At 34.1% G+C, this 20,578-nt stretch overlaps 2 protein-coding genes across 2 annotated transcripts; both read left to right on the top strand.

Moving 5' to 3' along the window:
• Positions 1 to 1,194: 1,194 nt before the first annotated feature.
• LOC100777600 (translocase of chloroplast 159, chloroplastic) lies at positions 1,195 to 5,259 on the top strand. Its single transcript, XM_003524182.5, has one exon. It carries the CDS (start codon positions 1,328 to 1,330, stop codon positions 5,048 to 5,050), a length of 3,723 nt encoding a protein of 1,240 aa, XP_003524230.2. The 5' UTR covers positions 1,195 to 1,327; the 3' UTR covers positions 5,051 to 5,259.
• Positions 5,260 to 13,541: 8,282 nt separating this feature from the next.
• LOC100806322 (homeobox-leucine zipper protein ATHB-14) lies at positions 13,542 to 20,225 on the top strand. The gene is made up of 18 exons (XM_003524945.5): positions 13,542 to 14,229; positions 15,383 to 15,542; positions 15,688 to 15,809; positions 15,899 to 15,989; positions 16,075 to 16,170; positions 16,254 to 16,367; positions 16,477 to 16,560; positions 16,671 to 16,826; positions 16,919 to 16,993; positions 17,073 to 17,179; positions 17,283 to 17,472; positions 17,631 to 17,819; positions 17,912 to 17,992; positions 18,107 to 18,241; positions 18,638 to 18,963; positions 19,250 to 19,361; positions 19,484 to 19,633; positions 19,855 to 20,225. Exons 1-18 carry the CDS (start codon positions 14,003 to 14,005, stop codon positions 19,999 to 20,001), a joined length of 2,562 nt encoding a protein of 853 aa, XP_003524993.1. The 5' UTR covers positions 13,542 to 14,002; the 3' UTR covers positions 20,002 to 20,225.
• The last annotated feature ends 353 nt before the right edge of the window (positions 20,226 to 20,578 follow it).

The raw sequence follows: 20,578 nt of genomic DNA on the forward strand, positions 1-20,578 counted from the left end.
AAAATAACTTTTATCATCAGTTATCATTAAAATAATTTGTATCATAAAGTTTACCATTAATGAAAAGAGAATATTCAAACAAAATTGAATGCGAGGGAGTAGAGAGAGTGAAGGTATGAAAATTATGTGTGTATATATATGGATAATAAACAAATATCATAAAAGGCGCAAATTATATATATTTTTGTTTGGAGAAGACCGCAAAATATTTTTATGAGTGACAATATTTTGGTTTAAAATGAAATTATCAAAGAAAAATGTATTATTTTCTATTACAAGATATAGGATAAGGGATAATACATCTGTCATATCATATCCGCGCAAAACAAAAAACCTTTACAACAATTGTAAAATAACTATCCTATCTTTTCGTATATTAGCCACCAAATAAACTCTAAACTCTCTTTGCAACTCATCTCTATATTCTTGATTTTTTTTTATAAAAAAAAGTGAACATATGATTCTTTTTAAGAGGAACATGAGATTATGTATTCAGGTTTCTTAGGAAAAAAAAGATTTATGTGATTGATGAGATAATTAAGCCAACAGTTCATATAGAGATAAATAAATAGAAATAAGACTCGGGTGGGGTATAAATGCATTAGTTTTTTTTTTCTTAATGGTTCAATTCAAGAGGAAAAAAATTCCTGATTACTTTAGAGTTGAATAGTAAAATAAATAAAGATTGATTAAAAATTACTATTTTCAAAAGTTTAAACTCGAATAATATTCATACAATTTAATATTAACTTTAATATATTAATCCTTTATTATTTATGTCCAATCATTTTACTATAAGTGTACATACCATAAAAATAAAAATTTTAAATAGTTAAATTTACTTTTAAAAGTATAATATGATGATGATAAATAAATTCTTGAAAAATAAAAAATAAAAAATTAATTTTTAAACGTGTAAAAAATATGATTTTGTTATCAAATTGTAAAGGTCAAATACTAGTTTGATAATAAGGAGTATTTTTGGAGATTAATTTAATATTAAATTATTAAATTTAGGATGAATATGTAATTAAATTATGTAGAAAGTTAATTTATTATATTTTTATACATTGAAGAATTAAATTTAAATTTTTGATTATTTAGCTAGAATAAAAGTAAAGAAAGAAAAAAAAAAAAGGGTTTGGACGACAAGCGTTGTTGTATGGTAGTAGTAGCAGTGATCCTGAGTGGGGATTCGATAACATTACTGGATGGATGGATGGATAGACATATAAGAATGGCTGAGTCCGTAGCGTAAGAGAGAGAGCTTAAAACCCTTTCGCTGCGCCTCATCCAATCCTAAAACCTTATCTCTAAATTCATTCCAATGGATTCTTCTTCTTCTTCCGACCCTTCTCTTCCCCAAACCTCTGTTCTCCTCTCTGACCAATCGCCCTCTCTCCCTCCCGCTTCCGACTCTGAGAACCACCATGGCTTCGTAAGCGCTGAAGATGGCGCTTTGGAGGCCCAACCCTCCCGCCCCCTTCTCGTCAACTCTTCTGAGCCCGTCCTCGATTCTCCTCCCGACGATGCCCACAGGCCCGTTGCGAAGGTGTCCGGGGACGATGATGAAGACGGTTCCGTTGTTGAGGGCGCGGACGACGTCGTTGAGGTTGCGAACGATGTCGTTTTGGAGGAAGGCGGCGAGAAAGAGGAATCGGGGCAGGCAATGAAGGAGGGGGATTTTAGCGATAGTAACGAGGTCTTTGTGGAGGCTTCTGGCGGTGATGATGATATTAAAGAGATTCAGAGTGGTGTTGTTGCCGTGGAGAATGGAGTCGAACTGAGTGGTACTGATAAAGGGTTTGAGGCTGCTGCTGTTGAATTGAATGAGGAAGAGGCGAAAGAGAAGGAGGTGGAGGAGAAAGTTAACGACGGTGGGACCGACAATTCGGATTCTGTGGTGGATGAGAAGAGTGAGGGTGTTGATGTTGAAAAGGACGATGGTGGTGGTGTAGATGCTGTTGTTGATAGCGTCGAGGTTAATGTGTTGGGGTCTGGGGTTGCTGTTGTTGGGGATGAGCTGGGGGTTGATGAGTCTGAGATTAAAGGGCTAGAAGAGCCGGAGAGTCGTGGGGTGAGTCTGGATAATGGTTTTGAGCCCATTGAGAAGGGTGAGGAGGAGGTTGTTGATAAGCTTGTTGATGGGGGTGATGGTCAATCGGGTGCTGAAGGTGTTGTCGTTGGTGGGGATGATGTGTCTGGTGAGAATGGAGATGATGGAGATGGGTTGAAGAGTGACATTGTTGTTCCTCCCGAGGAAGGTGGTGGAGGTTCGGAGTTTGTTGAGAAAGATGAGGTAAAGATGGAGGGTGATGTTGTTGAGGGAGAAAATGGGAGCCGTGTGGAGGAGGAGGTTGGTCATCATGGTGACAGGGAGATTGATGATTCGGAATTGGATGGGAAAATTGGGAGCCATGTGGAGGAGGTGGAGGAGATTGGTGCCAATGGTGACAGGGAGATTAATGGTTCGGTGTCGGATGAGAAGGGTGATGGAGTGGTGTTTGGAAGCACGGATGCTGCCAATAAGTTCCTGGAGGATTTGGAATTACAGCAATCACGTGCCAGCGGGAGTTCCCGGGATGATGGCCAGATTGTTAGCGATTCGGATGAAGAAGAGGAGACTGATGATGAAGGAGATGGCAAGGAGCTGTTTGATACTGCTACATTGGCGGCTCTTTTGAAAGCGGCGTCTGGTGCGGACCAGGATGGCGGCAGTATCACAATAACCTCTCAAGATGGGTCCAGGCTTTTCTCTGTTGAGCGCCCTGCTGGTTTGGGATCATCGCTCTCCTCAGGTAAACCTGCCATGAGGCAAACTCGTCCGAGTCTTTTTACTCCTTCCATTAGTAGAGCTAGTGCCATTTCTGATAGCAATTTGAGCGAAGAGGAGAAAAAGAAACTGGAGAAATTGCATGAAATTAGGGTCAAATACTTGAGACTGGTTCATAGGCTGGGTTTTACTACCGAAGAATCAATAGCAGCTCAGGTACTGTACCGGATGACACATGTTGCGGGGAGGCAAAGTGGTCAAATGTTTAGCGTAGAGTCTGCAAAGGAGACTGCTTCCCAGCTTGAAGCTGAGGCAAGAGATAATTTTGATTTTTCTGTAAATATTCTGGTTCTTGGGAAAGCAGGTGTGGGCAAGAGTGCTACGATCAATTCAATTTTTGGTGAGACGAAGACCAGCATTAATGCTTGTGGTCCTGCTACTACTGCTGTGACAGAAATTGTTGGGGTGGTTGATGGAGTGAAGATAAGGATTTTTGACACACCAGGCCTCAAGTCCTCTGCATTTGAACAAAATTTCAATACAAAAGTCCTGTCCGCGGTGAAGAAATTGACTAAAAAATCTCCCCCTGATATTGTGCTGTACGTGGATCGCCTGGACCTGCAAACTAGAGATATGAATGATCTGCCAATGTTAAGATCAATTACCAGTGTCCTGGGTTCATCAATATGGCGAAATGTCATAGTCACTCTGACCCATGCTGCCTCTGCTCCTCCAGACGGGCCATCAGGTGCCCCATTGAGTTATGATGTATTTGTTGCTCAAAGATCTCACATAGTTCAACAAACCATTGGACAAGCTGTTGGGGACCTACGTCTTATGAATCCGAGCTTAATGAATCCAGTTTCTCTTGTTGAAAATCATCCTTCTTGTCGGAAAAATAGAGATGGCCAGAAGGTGCTTCCTAATGGTCAAAGTTGGAGGCCTCTCTTGTTGCTCTTATGCTACTCAATGAAGATTCTTTCTGAAGCCAGTAACGTTTCAAAAACTCAAGAATCACCATTTGACCAGCGCAGGCTGTTTGGTTTTCGTCCTCGCTCCCCACCACTTCCATACTTGTTGTCTTGGTTATTGCAGACACGTACCTACCCAAAACTCCCTGCTGATCAGGGTGGGGCTGACAATGGTGATTCTGATATTGAAATGGCTGATTTATCTGATTCTGATCTAGATGAAGATGAGGATGAGTATGACCAGCTCCCACCATTTAAGCCTATGAAGAAATCTCAGGTTGCTAAGCTTACTAAAGAGCAGCAGAAAGCATATTTTGAGGAGTACGATTATCGGGTGAAACTTCTACAGAAAAAGCAATGGAGAGAGGAGTTGAGAAGGATGAGAGAGATGAAGAAAAAAGGTAACACTAAAGAAAATGACTATGGTTACACGGAAGAAGATGATCAAGAGAATGGAAGTCCAGCAGCAGTGCCAGTTCCATTGCCTGATATGGCCCTGCCACCATCCTTTGACAGTGACAATCCAGCCTATAGATACCGTTTCTTAGAGCCAACTTCTCAGCTCCTGACAAGGCCAGTCTTAGACAGCCATGGGTGGGATCATGATTGTGGTTATGATGGTGTAAACATTGAACAGAGTCTAGCCATCATCAATAAATTCCCAGCAGCTGTTACTGTTCAGGTAACAAAGGATAAGAAAGACTTCAGCATGCACTTGGATTCCTCAGTTGCTGCAAAACTTGGAGAGAACGGATCAGCCATGGCAGGCTTTGACATTCAAAACATTGGAAAGCAGCTAGCTTACATTGTTAGAGGAGAGACCAAATTAAAAAATTTCAAAAGAAATAAAACTTCTGCTGGTGTGTCTGTGACATTTTTTGGTGAAAATGTGTCTACTGGGCTGAAAGTTGAGGATCAGATTGCTGTCGGGAAACGCGTGGTATTAGTAGGTAGCACAGGGGTTGTGAAGTCTCAAACTGATTCTGCTTATGGTGCCAATGTTGAAGTGCGGCTTAGAGAGGCAGATTTTCCAATTGGCCAGGACCAGTCTTCACTGAGCCTTTCTCTTGTGAAGTGGAGAGGAGACCTGGCTTTGGGGGCTAATCTTCAGTCCCAATTTTCTGTTGGACGAGGTTATAAGGTGGCTGTTCGCGCTGGATTGAACAACAAGCTCAGTGGACAGATCTCTGTGAGAACAAGTAGCTCAGACCAGCTTCAGATTGCCCTTATTGCTATTCTTCCGATTGCCAAGGCTATCTACAAAAACTTCTGGCCTGGGGCTAGTGAGAATTATTCTATCTACTAGATTGTGTCTTTTTGTTTGCGTTGCCAGCAAGGAAAAGTAGACTACGAGTTTATCATATCATGTTGCTTCTTTTCGTTACTGTCTTATTATAATGAGTTTTTTTTTCTTAGTTTCGTCTAGACTATTGAATTCCTGCTATATTAGTGCTTTTATGTGCCTGAAAATTGTACTGCAATTGAGATGGAACCTACAAGAAATTGATTCATAAATTTTGTTAGCATCTATTTGAATAATGTTGATGTCAGATTATGCTGTTATTGCTGATTTCTTTGCTTTATAACTTCTGTTTATTGGTTATACATTGAAACCTGTTTGCTGAGCAATTCCTGAATATGATAATGTGCCTAGTTTGATTGGCCCAGAATGTGGTTTGCAACTCGATGGTATCTTTATATTTACTATTGGCTAAAAGGCTTTCTTTTGTCTCCCATTTTATTCCTTTCTTTTCCTCTTTGTTTTTTTTCTAATCTCTAGCATGTTGCTGCATTCTTAGATTTCTCTTTATGATAATTAACAATGCTTGTCTATTGACATTTAATTAAGCATGATTTAGCTTTCCAAGTTCTGCAAATGGACTGAAATGCAATGTGAGGTTTTTGATGTCCTTTATGGAAGACAATTTTATTTAAGGTAAGATCATCAATGGATGACAGAGCCTAGCAAAGCCCAACGTATCACATTATGGAGAATATGATCGAATCACATAATGTCAGAATTTCTTAATTAATACAAGGTTTGGAGTTTATTTTGGTACGAGTAAATGTTCCAACAGAAATCACTCTAGATATATAGATTTTATGCTTAATTGAGTTATTGATAGGTAATTTAATGAATGAGAGGCTTTAATCCTATCATTTCAATTGTTCAAATCAAATCTCCATACCTTTATAATTAATTAAATCTAATTTATAATCAATTTTATAATGACGTGTTAGAGATTATGTGAGTTGATATAATGATGTGACATTCAAAAATGGGATTTGAAATTTGTAAAAAATGTTTTATCCTTGCTTGATTAGAAAAAAAAAGGAAAATTTTTCAAAAATTAATTTGGGTTTAACATCTTCATTTCTTTATTTTAATTTAAATATTTTTCTTTCTTTATTATTCATAAGAAGTATTAAAGCCGAAGGAAATGGATAGAGAAATTATTCTTTGCCGTCATTACTAACCATATTCGTCAATTATTTGCTAACCACGAGGGACCTCAAAGTTCAAAAGGGAATTGCTGGCATCTTTTAGTTGCAAGTATCTGATTGTCAAGTGAATCTAGCCAGCAATCATTTAGTATTTGTCTTACTGTTACAAAAAAAAAAAAAACTGCGTGGTTTTTGTTTTCTTATTTAGCAGAGGTTGTTGGATCAAAGAAAACTTCTTAGTCATCGTTGTTATGGGCACACCACTACACGTAACTTAGTGAAATTGTTATTACATCCAATAATTTCACAAATTTCTCATTTTATCCCCTAAGTAAGAATTGAACTTATCACTTTCAGATTATTATTGACATTACGTCCTAACCAACTAAGTTAATAGACCAATTATGTTATAAAATAAATAATATTATTATATATAACACTAAGCTTTCTAATGTATATTTAATGTACATGTAAATTTAAATAATAAATTTTGTGACAATTAATTTTGATATAACTTATACAAATTATTTAATCTGTATACTTTTTTATAAATAAAATATATTTACTATTAAATAATTTAATATATTAATAAATTAAAAAAACACTTACGAATTACGTGATCTGTAAGTATTTTTTTTAACTCATACGGATTAAATAATTCGTATGAGTTATATCAAAATTAATTATCACAAAATTTATTATTTAAATTTACATGCGCATTAAATACACATTAGAAAGTTTAGTGTTATGTATAACAACATTATTTATTTTATAACATAATTTGTTTATTAGCTCAATTGGTTAAAATGTGATGTTAATAACTTAAAAGTTAAAGACCCAGGGATAAGTAATTCGACTCATTCACATCCAGATTATGGATGTTTGAAATCCATATTATGCAAGGAGACATTGTTTTTGCTAATTCGAATTAAAAGGTGATATAAAATCGGTTTGATTCTTATTTGGGTCATTAATTTTAAATTAATTAGTAACACATATTTTTTTTTAAAAAAAAAACTTTCAAGTTGGGCTTATACGGATCTAGCAGTGTCCCCTTGTTATTTGCCCTTGTCCACCTATGAATATGATTCTATTCTCATCATTAATAATGCTGCTAAAAGGTTACACGGAAAAACAGTCAAATTATTATAGACTTACACTAAGCCCTCTAATCATAGCCCATAACATTACCTTTCAAAAAATAAAAAAGTCCATAGCATTTAGGATTTAAGTAGAGCTCCTTTAAATTGTGGTATAATATAATGTAACAAAAGAGGCACATCATATATGGATTAGAACTAATTAATCAATAAACGCATTTCCCTATCATGGACAAGCAGCACTTTTACAATCAGCCTCAGGCTCGGTCCAAGGATAAAGCAGTTCAAATTCTTATTTTAGCCTCATCAAAAAATATATTTTTTATTATTAATATATGTATATCAGCCTTCTTGTATTTTTCTTTTATCATTGTATAACAAAATTTGGAAATTGACGGAGTCAAAGTTTGTAAGAATTACCAAAAGTGAGTACCGATAAAATCATGTTTGGGAATCTTATTCAGAAATACAATAATAATGCTTTTGACTTCAACAACTTCTTAATTATTTGTGACCCAGATTTTGAATTACCAAGAACATGAAAAATTTAGATTTATAACCTTTTGTTCACATATGAATTGATACTGATCGTTGAATGAACCTTACATTACCTACTCATTATTATTCCTATTATTTTGCTGGTACGTTATACCATTCTTCAAATAGCATCAATTTTTTCTGATGATTCACTATTATAAGCGCATTCCAAATTCTGAAGATTATGAATACTTGTCTTGGCGGCTTGACTTGATTCCAGCAATAATTGAGTAGTATACTATAATATATATATATATATATATATATATATATATATATATATATATATATATAAAATACATTTCAGTCCAGAGGACTTGCATGATTAATTTTCAATCCTGTGTTTTTCTTTATAGACATTCTAGTTAAATTATGGATGATATTATCAAGCTAGTGTGTGTTAATATTACATTATTCTTCATCCCAAACATTAAGATCCACAAATTTGAAGTAAATGAATTTTTTATTGAGTATAAAAATGTGTCAAGTCAAATTAAATTTTACCCAACCTATACATATATCATATCTCCACGAGGCTAACCATTTCAGGGAGTTTTCAACATAGCCAACACCCAGAGTAAAACTATTCCAAACAAACATCAAATTCTAGGCGCTCTGTGTTGCACTACCAACACCACTATAAGAGATACACATTTAATATGTCTTCTCAGAAATATGGCCACCAAATTAATCAATTTTAAGATACAAGACTAAGATCAAGTTGACTGAAATTAGAGGGATTCTAAAACGCATTTTACCTAAAAATACAATTGAATAGAATAAAATTCTCTGAAGACCTCTTTTTTTTTTTTATGTGAAAATCAATTGGCTAAGTTAATTTTATTATAATTATTAAAAATGAAGATACTTATTATATATAACAGTTAAATTATGTAATTATAATATTAATACAATTAACTTGGCCAATAGGATTTCCAAAAAAAAATGGTTAGTTAAGGAGATAAATTTATTATTTTTTTATTAAATTTTGGGTGATCTGTATTTTTAGTCAATTTTATCTACATCCTTATTTCTTAAAATTAATGAATTTGATTCTCACATTTTTAAATAGTTTTTTTGATGTACATGGTAGCTATGTTATGCGTGACAACCATGTGCCTGTCATGTCATGTTAATTGTAGCTAGCCAATAAATAATTTTAATGACATTATGAGTGAAAGTTTAATTTCACAATTTTTCAGAAATGGAAGGATCACTTTTATTAATTTTGAAATACAAATAGTAAGATTAAAAATATAAGGACGGCAAGGATCACTTTTACTAATTTTGAAATACAAAGAGTAAGATCTGAATTAAAATATAAGGAATTAAAATATATTTATTTTCTAATAATGAATGACTAAATTAATCAACTATTGGAATGAATTTTGTCCATCTCAACATAATATTTTTTATTTTCATTTTTCATCGTTAGAGCTCCTCACATGAGTTTTCTTCTTCTTCTCTCTCTTTTTTTATATTCACCTGAGCTTCCTTTATGACCCACCCATGAAAAATGGATAAATAAATCTAAGCAAATACCAAAGTCTTATTTGTGATATTCGTTAAAAAATTAAAAAGAAAAATATTTTTATTGAAAGGTATAAAATTATGTTATTTATAACTTTTTTATACTCTTTTATGGTTTTTATAATAAATATTTTTTATTTTAATTTTGTAATTAATATTCTAAAGGTACTGATTAGTAATATCTATAAATGTAAAAGAATGAATCAATTTATGCAGGTTGAATTCCTGATACAAGACAGCCAAGTTGGGAACTTAATTGTTAATCGATATTATGTCGGGTAAATAAACACATCCGAGTATAACTTGCCATTTAAATTCACAGTATTTAATTTGTTAAATACCGCAACTAACCATGACAATAATAAATGATATCTTGTTATAATTAATTGCAGTGACATTACATAAACAACCAATATATAATCGCGGGGCTTCCTTTTATTGTCAACATGGAGCTATGATTTTTCAGACTCATAACTGTCGACATACCCTTTCACACTTCTTTCCATCTTTATATTTCCTTCCAATTAAGTATCTCATCATAGGCTTTCCAATCCAAGCTTCTAATATAGGTGCAATGTCACACAAAAAGAGAGTAAAAAACTCTATCCAATTTCTCTGTATATCAACCTTACATGTTTCTTCTCTTGCATGGATCCCTTTGACACCTCAAGAACAAGAGTGAGATTCAGGAAAAGTTTAAAATGAAAGTAAAGACACTCTAGATTAATTGAGAAAGTTGGTGGGAGGGGTCTTGTAAAGAAAATAGATCATCACTCATCACCCAAAAGTCTAGGACACTCTTTTGGTGCATGTCAAGAAATAGATCATCACCCATCGTCCACCAAGGAACAAAAAACCCTTAGGTCCCCCCCTTGGGACTTGAAGGGGATCTCTACCTTAATTTATATTTGTTTTTCTGTTAAGAAATTAATGTATTATACTATATATGAAAAGGAGATTTCAGTGGACCCAACACCCACTCTGTCCTAAAACTCCTCCTCTTCCAAGAAGTTATAGGCGCAAATTGATTTATCCAGAAGGATGCAATCATGCAAAGCCATGCATCTATTCAATTACAAATTATTACATAAGATAATTTTATTGATTTTTATAATAATTATTCTTAAAATTATATTTATTACTACAATTTTTTATTTACAGTGTAACTTTTTTTTTTAACTTTTGTCCTGTTATTCTCTTTGGATATGAAACATATAAACTTTTATTGTGGTCCAGATTCAAGAAATCTTCCAACCCCATACAATGCTCTAACATTTCATTCTGGCCAAGGCATTCCTCACTCAATCACGTACGTAACGTGGGAGTTGGCACCGAACGAATTTTCAAACAAAGATGCTGCTAGTATTTCGTACGAATTTGTTAATACCAAAATGTCACAAATAGGTACTTTAACCAATCATGATGTGTATAAATCACACGTATAGATGAGTTAAAATGAAAAAAAAAGAAATTACCCGTCAAATTGTATGAATTCAATTTGTACTCTTTAATTTGTCTAGTTTGTTTTCGTATTCTTTATCATTTTCCAATTTCAAATCCTCGTAAATGGGCCAAGTTAAAAGGTATTCATTGCAATGTTCAAGTGATTAAAAGGAAGACTAAAAGCAAAATGTAAATCTAATTCTTAAAATTAGTCTTACTAATCAATATGGTTTTTGACATTACAAAAAACTGTACTACTATTTATTTTAATACATGTTGTTGTTGTGGCAGATGTACGTGCAATTACGTTATTCCCTTAACCGCGAGATGCTGTTTTAGGTCAAAGTTTGCGAACCTGGAACCTTTACACCCTACACCACACTCTGCAACAACCAGCACACAAAACGCTTGGCCATATCTTCCTGTCTGCTAACTCCCTTCACGCCTAACGTACCATGTCTACATCCCCATCTCTCTCTCATCTATGCACATGCATTATACTACATGCATCACATGCCCCCCACTCATGCATGCATCACAACCCATCAACATTGAATTTCAAACCATTTGTCATGAAATGAAATAGTGTTATCCAACGGATTAACCCTATACCCAAATTGTTTCCACCATCTGTTTTTTTTTTTTTTATTTCTTTTAAATTCACATTTTGAATTAATACTTGCCACCTAACGTTTTGAAATAATGAATTAGTGAATATTGTACCAAGCATTCCTTTAATTGATCCACAGACAAAATGTACTTCCACCAATATCTTTGTCTTGCTCAAAGAGGAGATAGATTATTAATTAAGCATTTTTTAGCCAAAAGGCTTCCTCATTATAGATGTGTGATATACTATTTTCCCCCTCTAATTCTATTTTAATTTTATTACAAAAGTAATACAGACTAAATAGTAATAAACAATCATCAAGAGGGAGGAAAACCCCTATCATCTTTAAATATAATTTGAAAACCATAATTTAACTTAATAAAATTGATTTATTAGGTAAACAATCTAATTCAGTTAACTAAATACAATACGTGAATAAGTATTTTTATTTTTACAAATAAAAAAATGATTTCTAATTTATCAGAAATTATTAGTATCTCAATATCTTATTATTACTTTTTACAAAAACATCTTAGTAAATTTTTGGCTATTATATTTACAAGACTCCTTCTATATTGTCTATTACATTAATTGTTTTATTTCTAGGTCAGGTTTTACTTTTGGAAGTAGTTCTTGACATATTCTAGGAAAGGTTCTAGTTTCTTTTCACTTTGGTGTATTAATTTAAGAAGTGCTGTTGGTTGCTTTACTGATTTTATAATGATAATATATAAGGATTAAAATATTGTTTGTATACGAATGGAGTTGGGTTCGGGGGAAGTAGTTATTCTCTTAGTGAATTAATGTTTAAATACTTGATGGGGGGAGTATTCATGTATAGTATTCAATCTTGTTTTCAACATGATTATCTTTGAAGTAAGAGACCTTGGGAAAACCAAAAACTACTATTTGTATTTTCAATGTAGTAGTATGTTTGCTTGAAGAAAAAATATTATGGATAAATTACACATCCTCTCTTGAGATTTGAAAATATTACATATGTCTTCACTCCTTTTAAAAAATCTACATATATTTCTTATGAGATTTTTAAAAAATTACATATGTCCCCTAAAATTTAAAGAACGTATATATATATTCCTTTTATTTTAAAAACCTACATAAATTTTCAAAATATTGTTTAAGCATTTGACAACAACAAATCATGTGTATTGACAATGTTGATTAAAAGAAGGTTAAAATATATTTATTGTCTTTATAAATATGAAAATGTTCAAAATATGTAATTATAATTTTTTTGTCTATTTTTCATCATTTAAAATAAATTAGATTTGTTATTTTTTTTTTCTAGAGCTAAGTTCGGGTATATTTGACCCTATGTGTATGTTGTTATTGAAAATGTTAGATTTTTTACTTTTCTACATGGATTATATGTCTGAAGTTATATTCGTTTCTACAATAAACATACATGTAACTTTGGATGTATTAAAACTTAATTTTAGGGTAAAAAATAACAGATTTAAATTTTGTAACAACGAACAATAAATAGTTTTTTTTTAGGGACAGATTTCAAATATTTCATATTTATGAAGACAAAAATATATTTTAACTTTTTTAATCAAAATTACAAATACACATATAACTTGTTACTATCAAATATTTAAATAATATATTTATATAGATTTACAAAGTAAAATTAAAACATGTGTAATTTTCTAAGAAGAAAAATGTACAAGTTTTACAAATAAAAATAAAAACATATACAATTTCCTTAAATTTCATGGGAAATATGTATAATTTACTCCAATATTAATGATTTTATTTACACAAATATATTTATTAAACACCCATTAATTAATTTAATAAAAAAGTAAGAGAATATTTACAATGAGATCTTTAGTTTAAAAGCTCCAGCTGATAAAATGCAAAGGATCCATCGTATACTATTTTTCAAAAGAAATTTCGATAAGTAAAAAAGACAGATGATGTTATTAAAAAAAAGACAAATGATAGTTTTTTTTTTTATCAAAATAAATGAAACCAAACCATATAAATTTTTCACCGACGTAAATTACTAAATTACAATTAAATCGTGTAATCATTAGTAAAAAAAAGTCTGTTTTTGATTCTGCTATGCTTTTGTTGGCAGGGCCTAAAAATAAGCTCCATGTCCTTTCATTTGCTATTCTCTCTCTTTTTGATAAAAAAAAGAAATTGTTGCTTTTCATTTTGGCATCACAGAGTATCAGAGAGAAAGAGAGAGAGAGCGGTTTTGCAGAAAAAATCCAAGTAAATTTAAGGAGCCACCACTGTTCCAATCAGCCCCTTTCATTTTGCAGTGCCCGTTTATTTTTTCGTGTTTGCATTCACCGTTCCACAGAAGGAAAAAAGAGTGCTTTGTTCCATCTCTTTCTGTGGTGTGTCTCAAGATAAAAAGCTCACTCACTCACAGCAGCAACAACCCTTTTACCTTAACTCTTGAAACTTTGTTCAGAGTTTGGATTTTGAGAGAGCATGATCTGATGAAGGAGTGTGGAGGCTCTCTTGGGGGAGAGGGCAAGGAAGAAGAGGACTACACAAAACAAGTGTTGTCTTTTTGAACCCCAAAAAAAACGTTTTTTTTTGTTTTGTTGTTATGGCACTTTGTATGCAGAGTCAGCAGAGAGATTCAGCATCAAACAAGCTGCTCATGGATTGTGGCAAGTATGTGAGGTACACACCTGAACAGGTGGAGGCTTTGGAGAGGGTGTATGTTGAATGTCCAAAGCCTAGTTCTTCCAGAAGGCAACAAATCATTAGGGAGTGTCCACTCCTTGCTAACATTGAAACAAAGCAGATCAAAGTGTGGTTCCAGAATCGCAGGTAGGGAAGAAGAGAACCAAAACATGCATATCATTGTTTGGTTTCAACATTGCCACATCATAAAAAAACTGTTTTTGTCATGTTTTGTGTGTGTGTGTGTGTGTGTTCTATGGTTGAGGATGCTCAAAGGGTGTTTCTGAGCTTCTTTCTCTTTGTAAAGTTGAGTTTTTTGGTGTAGTATATTTGTTATTCAGGGTTTTTTTTTTTCCTTTTCAAAAGTAGAATGTCATAAAGTGGTTTTTCATTATTTGCATTTTTTTTTTAAATGTGCTATCTGGGTTCAATTTTAGAGAAAAAAGAGAAAGTCATCCCTCTTGAAAGGAAGATCTACTGGGAAAGTTACTTCATTTTTGTCATTTTCCTTGTGGTTATCTAACTAGTTAAGATCGATCGTTTTTATTTATTTATTTCCTCTGAAAAGGAGTTTCTCTTCTGGAGTTGATTAAATGGGAGATAATGACAGCTGGCTGTTCATTTTTGCTGATGAGTTTTTTTCATCTGCTTTCCTCCGACCTTCATCATTTTTGTTTTAGATCATTTTCTGATGTTTCTGTGTAAGATGCTTTAACAGAAATGCTCATATGATCATTTGCCTTTTGTTTTGGGATTGGTCATAGATAAGATGAAGGATAATGACAGCTGATTTTAATTACTTTTCCCACTAGATTAATCAGTTTTCAACTTTAGCTTTTTTTTTCTTTCATTTTTCCTCTTTAAAGATTTTTTTTTCATGTCTCTAATATTTTCTCCTTTTGAATTACGGAAGAGAGGAGATTATGTTTTGTTCTACACTCTAAACTTTGCTCGAACTAATTTTTTCACCTTGTCCATGCATTAATATTTTTTTTTATTAAATCAACATGCATATATCATGTTTCTAACCTTTTATCTGCAATTCTGCATTGACTGATTAAAACAAGTTTTAGTCTTGGTCTGATGGTAGGTATTTTAATTTAGTATGTAATTCTTGTTAAGGATATTAACATGTATAATAGTCTTGGTCTGATAGTGTAAGGGACTTGTCCAAAAGTAAAGTGGGAAACTTCAAAGAGTGAAATGAATAATGAATGACTATCATACAATGTTATGGTAAATTGTATGGGAAAGATGACCTACTCTACCTGCCTTATACTCTGCCAATTTTCTTCTGTAGATGTCGTGAAAAGCAGCGGAAGGAAGCCTCTCGTCTGCAGACAGTGAATAGAAAGCTGTCTTCAATGAACAAGTTGTTAATGGAAGAGAACGACCGACTGCAGAAGCAGGTCTCACAGTTGGTTTATGATAATGGATTCATGAAACAACAAATACATACTGTGAGTAACTTAACCTTTGAGCAATTGCTCTTCTCAATTATCATTCTGAATGTTCATTGGTGTACCATTCTATCTATATACAAGAATATGTGTAGTGTACTATTTTATTGTTATTGAAGAATCTCATTTACTGGTTTCTTAACAGGCATCTGCTACTACTACTACTACTACTGACAATAGCTGTGAGTCTGTGGTAGTGAGTGGTCAACACCAACCGCAAAACCCCAAAACTCAGCATCCCCAGTGGGATGCCAACAACCCAGCTGGGTAAGTAACTTCATTATGCAAACAAATTTGTTTAATTAATATATACTCATTCACCATCATTACGGGTCTCTAATTCTTTATTCTGCCAGTCTTCTTGCTATTGCTCAGGAGACCCTAGTGGAGTTCCTTTCCAAAGCTACTGGAACTGCTGTCAACTGGGTCCAGATGATTGGGATGAAGGTATGACCTACTTCTTCATGGTCATTGCTTGCATAAATATATTGGTATAATTATATTTTGCCTCATTTTTTCTGTCTTAATGTAGCCTGGTCCGGATTCTATTGGAATTGTTGCTGTTTCCCGCAACTGTAGTGGCGTAGCGGCAAGAGCCTGTGGCCTTGTGAGCCTAGAGCCCACAAAGGTATTATGCTGTAATGAAGCTTATTCATTGCTGAACAATGAAACCTTGTTTTATTGAACTAATTGCTTTCCACATCATCTCAGGTTGCCGAGATTCTCAAAGATCGTCCATCATGGTATCGTGACTGTCGATGCCTCAATGTATTGAGTGTAGTCTCCGCAGGGAATGGGGGCACAATAGAGCTTATGTACATGCAGGTCTACTGATTATTTTATGCAAAAAGAAAAAAGTTGAACTGTAGTTTAAATTATTTTTTAATTATTCCTCTGTTTTTTTCTTGATATTTAAATTTGATTTTTTTTCCAGACATATGCACCAACAACATTGGCAGCTGCAAGAGACTTCTGGACTCTGAGATACTCTACTAGTTTGGAAGATGGAAGTCTTGTGGTACTGAGTGGAATCTTGATTGTTGTCTTTTTCTTGATTTAGGATGTGGCTTCTTTCTTAGGAAGAGTTTGTCTCGACAGAATGGCTATTTTTTTTTTTTTGCCTTGCAGATTTGTGAGAGGTCCTTGACTTCTTCAACTGGTGGCCCCACAGGGCCAGCTGCTTCAAACTTCATACGAGCTGAAATGCTTCCCAGTGGCTATCTAATTAGATCCTGTGAGGGTGGTGGATCTATCATTCACATTGTTGATCATGTTGATTTAGATGTAAGGAAGATTATGCTATTCAAATCATTTTTTAAATTTCCATATATTTGAACTTCTTCTTCCTAAGTATATTAATTTTGTTTTTGATGTAGGTTTGGAGTGTTCCTGAAGTACTTAGACCCCTCTATGAATCACCAAAATTCTTGGCTCAGAAATTGACTACTGCTGTGAGATTTCTTCTAACACTGCATTATATGTTTCACCATGCCAAAAGTTGTGATTTAAATTTCAAATATTATTGTGCAGGCATTGCGACATGCAAGACAAATTGCACAGGAATCAAGTGGAGATGTTCATTATGGTGGGGGTCGTCAACCTGCTGTCTTGAGGACATTTAGTCAAAGGCTTTGCAAGTAAGGCCCTTTCATATTTGGTGGTTGCATAGTTGGACATTTGATTAATCACTTTGTCTTCATCAATCCTTGCTGACTAATAATTTTTTAAAATTTGATTTAGAGGGTTCAATGATGCTGTCAACGGGTTTGTGGATGATGGTTGGTCACTGATGGGTAATGATGGGGTGGAAGATGTGACCATAGCCATAAACTCGTCTCCCAACAAGTTTTTCGGTTCCCATTACAATACATCAATGCTTCCAGCATTTGGAGGTGGGGTCATGTGTGCCAAGGCATCAATGCTGCTACAGGTACTTCTCAGACCAATCTATGTGACTCTAGTATAGTAGCAGCAATCAATTCCAAGAACTCCTCCTCCTTGTTCCCCCATGTCCCAACTTGCTAGAATCTTCTGGATTTTTGGAGTGTTTATCTTCATTATACTCAATTATAAAACGGTGGTCTGCAGAATGTTCCTCCTGCTTTGCTTGTTCGTTTTCTGAGGGAGCATCGTTCAGAGTGGGCTAATTATGAAGTTGATGCATACTCTTCTGCATGTCTCAAAGCTAGTCCTTATGCAGTTCCTTGTGCAAGACCTAGTGGTTTCCCAAGCAGCCATGTCATTATACCACTTGCTCATACTATTGAGCATGAGGAGGTATTAATCTTTTTCAGTGAATGATTGATGAACTTCATTTTATAATTCCTATTTTTTTATATGCTCATTTTCCACCCACTGCAATGATGCAGTTCTTGGAGGTAGTTCGTATTGAGGGTAATGCATTTCCCCCTGATGATGTAGCTTGGGCATGTGATATGTATCTAATGCAGGTAAAGTTATTTTTGTGTTCGGGTTGTTGGTCTGCTCATCTTATTTAAGCAGTAACTAGTAACTGTTACTGTGAATGATTTTTATTTACCTTATTATGCAATTTGATGTGGCAGCTGTGCAGTGGAATTGATGAAAATGCAATTGGAGCGTGTGCACAGCTTGTGTTTGCACCTATTGATGAATCATTTGCAGATGATGCTCTCTTACTGCCTTCTGGTTTCCGTATCATACCATTGGATCCTAAAACAGTTAGTGACATTTCTCATTAGCTTGATAGTTTTGAAGGGAATTAATTGGTCATGAAGATATTTTGTTGGATTTTTTATTTTTTATTTTTTATGTTCAATTGCCATTTCACTACTTCATTTTATCTTTAGTTTGAGGGTCTAAAATTAGCATGAACCATCCAGGTTGTAAAAATTCATAATTGTCATATCTTGGTGCTTCTTTTATACAATTTATACCTTGGCTGTCTAATTGGCTGACTAAATAATTATCTATCTTGAAGTCTTAGTTCACATTTGTTTCAATGAAGTGATTTGGGCTTTTAGCAAAACCAACCCTTTCTTACAGATGCTATGCTACTACATATGAGCATGCATTGACTAACTAGATTTCTTTTTTCTGTATGTTTTGCATTGCAGGATGGTTTGGCTTCAACTAGGACATTGGACTTAGCATCAACACTGGAAACAGGATCTGGTAATGCCCGCTCAGCTGGTGAAAGTGACTCGAATAACTACAACCTTAGGTCGGTCCTCACAATTGCATTCCAATTTACCTTTGAGAACCATTTGCGGGACAATGTGGCTGTTATGGCTCGCCAGTATGTGCGTAATGTTGTGCGATCTGTTCAGAGGGTTGCCATGGCAATTGCTCCCTCTAGGCTCAGTACACAGTTGGGGCCAAAGTCATTTCCTGGTCCACCAGAGGCTCTTACCTTAGCAAGATGGATCTGCAGAAGCTACAGGTTTGTATTCTTCCATTGATCTTGTCTGTAAGTCTATTTTTGTTATGATTAATGTAGTTTCCTAAATCATTTGATATCCTTGTCTTGAGTTGTCTTCAAGGTTAGTTAAAGTACGTATAAATAACTTACCTTGTATTTGTTAACTTGGTTATTCACCTTGTATTTGTAATTTTTAGCTGTGTCCTGTAATTGTCTGAAAAAGGCTCAGTTTCAGATACAAATTGCACAAATTTTACCATCTTATTTCCTGTGGCTGGTATGATATGGTAAAGATTGTTTCTTTCAGGCTCCACACCTGCACAGAGCTTTTCAGCGTTGAGTCCACATCTGGTGATGCAATCTTGAAACAACTTTGGCACCATCCAGATGCAATATTGTGCTGTTCTGTAAAAACAGATGTAAATCACTTGCTGCCTCTATATAATCCTAATCTGCCTCAATTTTTAATTTTCCAGAAGTTTCTTATTTTTAGTCCAATAAACTCTATCAAGTATGGCATTTGACTGCCAAAATTATGCAGGCATCTCCGGTGTTCACCTTTGCAAACCAAGCTGGACTTGACATGCTTGAAACCACTCTTGTTGCTCTTCAAGACATAATGCTGGATAAAGTTCTTGATGAAGCTGGCAGGAAGGTTCTCTGCATTGAGTTCTCCAAGATAATGCAACAGGTGATTCACTTGTAAACAAATTCATGTCCTGGTCTTTTTAGTGTTTACTTTTTTTTATTGGCAAATGTTACTTGTTAGAATGTTGTTTTGTTAGCAGAGGGGATCGAAAGCTGACATTTTCTCCCTTCCCTTCTCCCTCAACCAACCCACCTTATATATCCTTTTAGTGTGTACAAGTCAATAATTAGTGCTCTTATCTTATTTGTCCTTTTTCATTTCAGGGATTTGCATATCTGCCAGCAGGAATATGTGTATCAAGTATGAATCGACCAGTGTCTTATGAGCAGGCCATTGCATGGAAAGTTCTCGATGATGATGATTCCAATCACTGCCTTGCCTTCGTATTCATGAACTGGTCTTTTGTCTGATGGGGGAACCATCATTTAGATACTTTATTATATCTATTAATTTATATTTTGAGTACTTTACTAAGATATTGTCACACCAACAACGAATGTAACTAATGACTGGATTTCATGAACTCATGGTTGTGTGTGCCATTAGATTAGCTTTGCTTTATGCTTTTACCAAGGATGTACCTTTCTTACTATATAAACTCCTTGTTGAAGTATAGCCTACTTATTCCTAAAAATTATCCTTCACTGGCAGTTTAGTTTTTGTATTTATTTATTTAGAGTAGTTACTTAGTCTTTTAAATTTATAAATCTCACGTATATATCTTTTTGGTTTTTAATTGAACTCTATGGCATTGTGATTTATGTAGACCTTCGTGGAATAAGATTTTTTATTGTCTTAATATCTTTGTAGGTATTAGAGTGAGATGCAAAAGTAGGATTTTTTTCGTCTCAAAATAAGTGTCAGATTTATATTATCTTACATGTACTAAGAAAAGTTAATAAGTAAATAAAAGTGATAATTTTACAAAATTAGTTTTAGTATTAATATTAAATTGAAACTCTATAATGATATTTATTGGGGATATTA

Source organism: Glycine max, chromosome 5, assembly GCF_000004515.6.
Source record: "Glycine max cultivar Williams 82 chromosome 5, Glycine_max_v4.0, whole genome shotgun sequence".
NCBI classification, from domain to species: domain Eukaryota; kingdom Viridiplantae; phylum Streptophyta; class Magnoliopsida; order Fabales; family Fabaceae; genus Glycine; species Glycine max.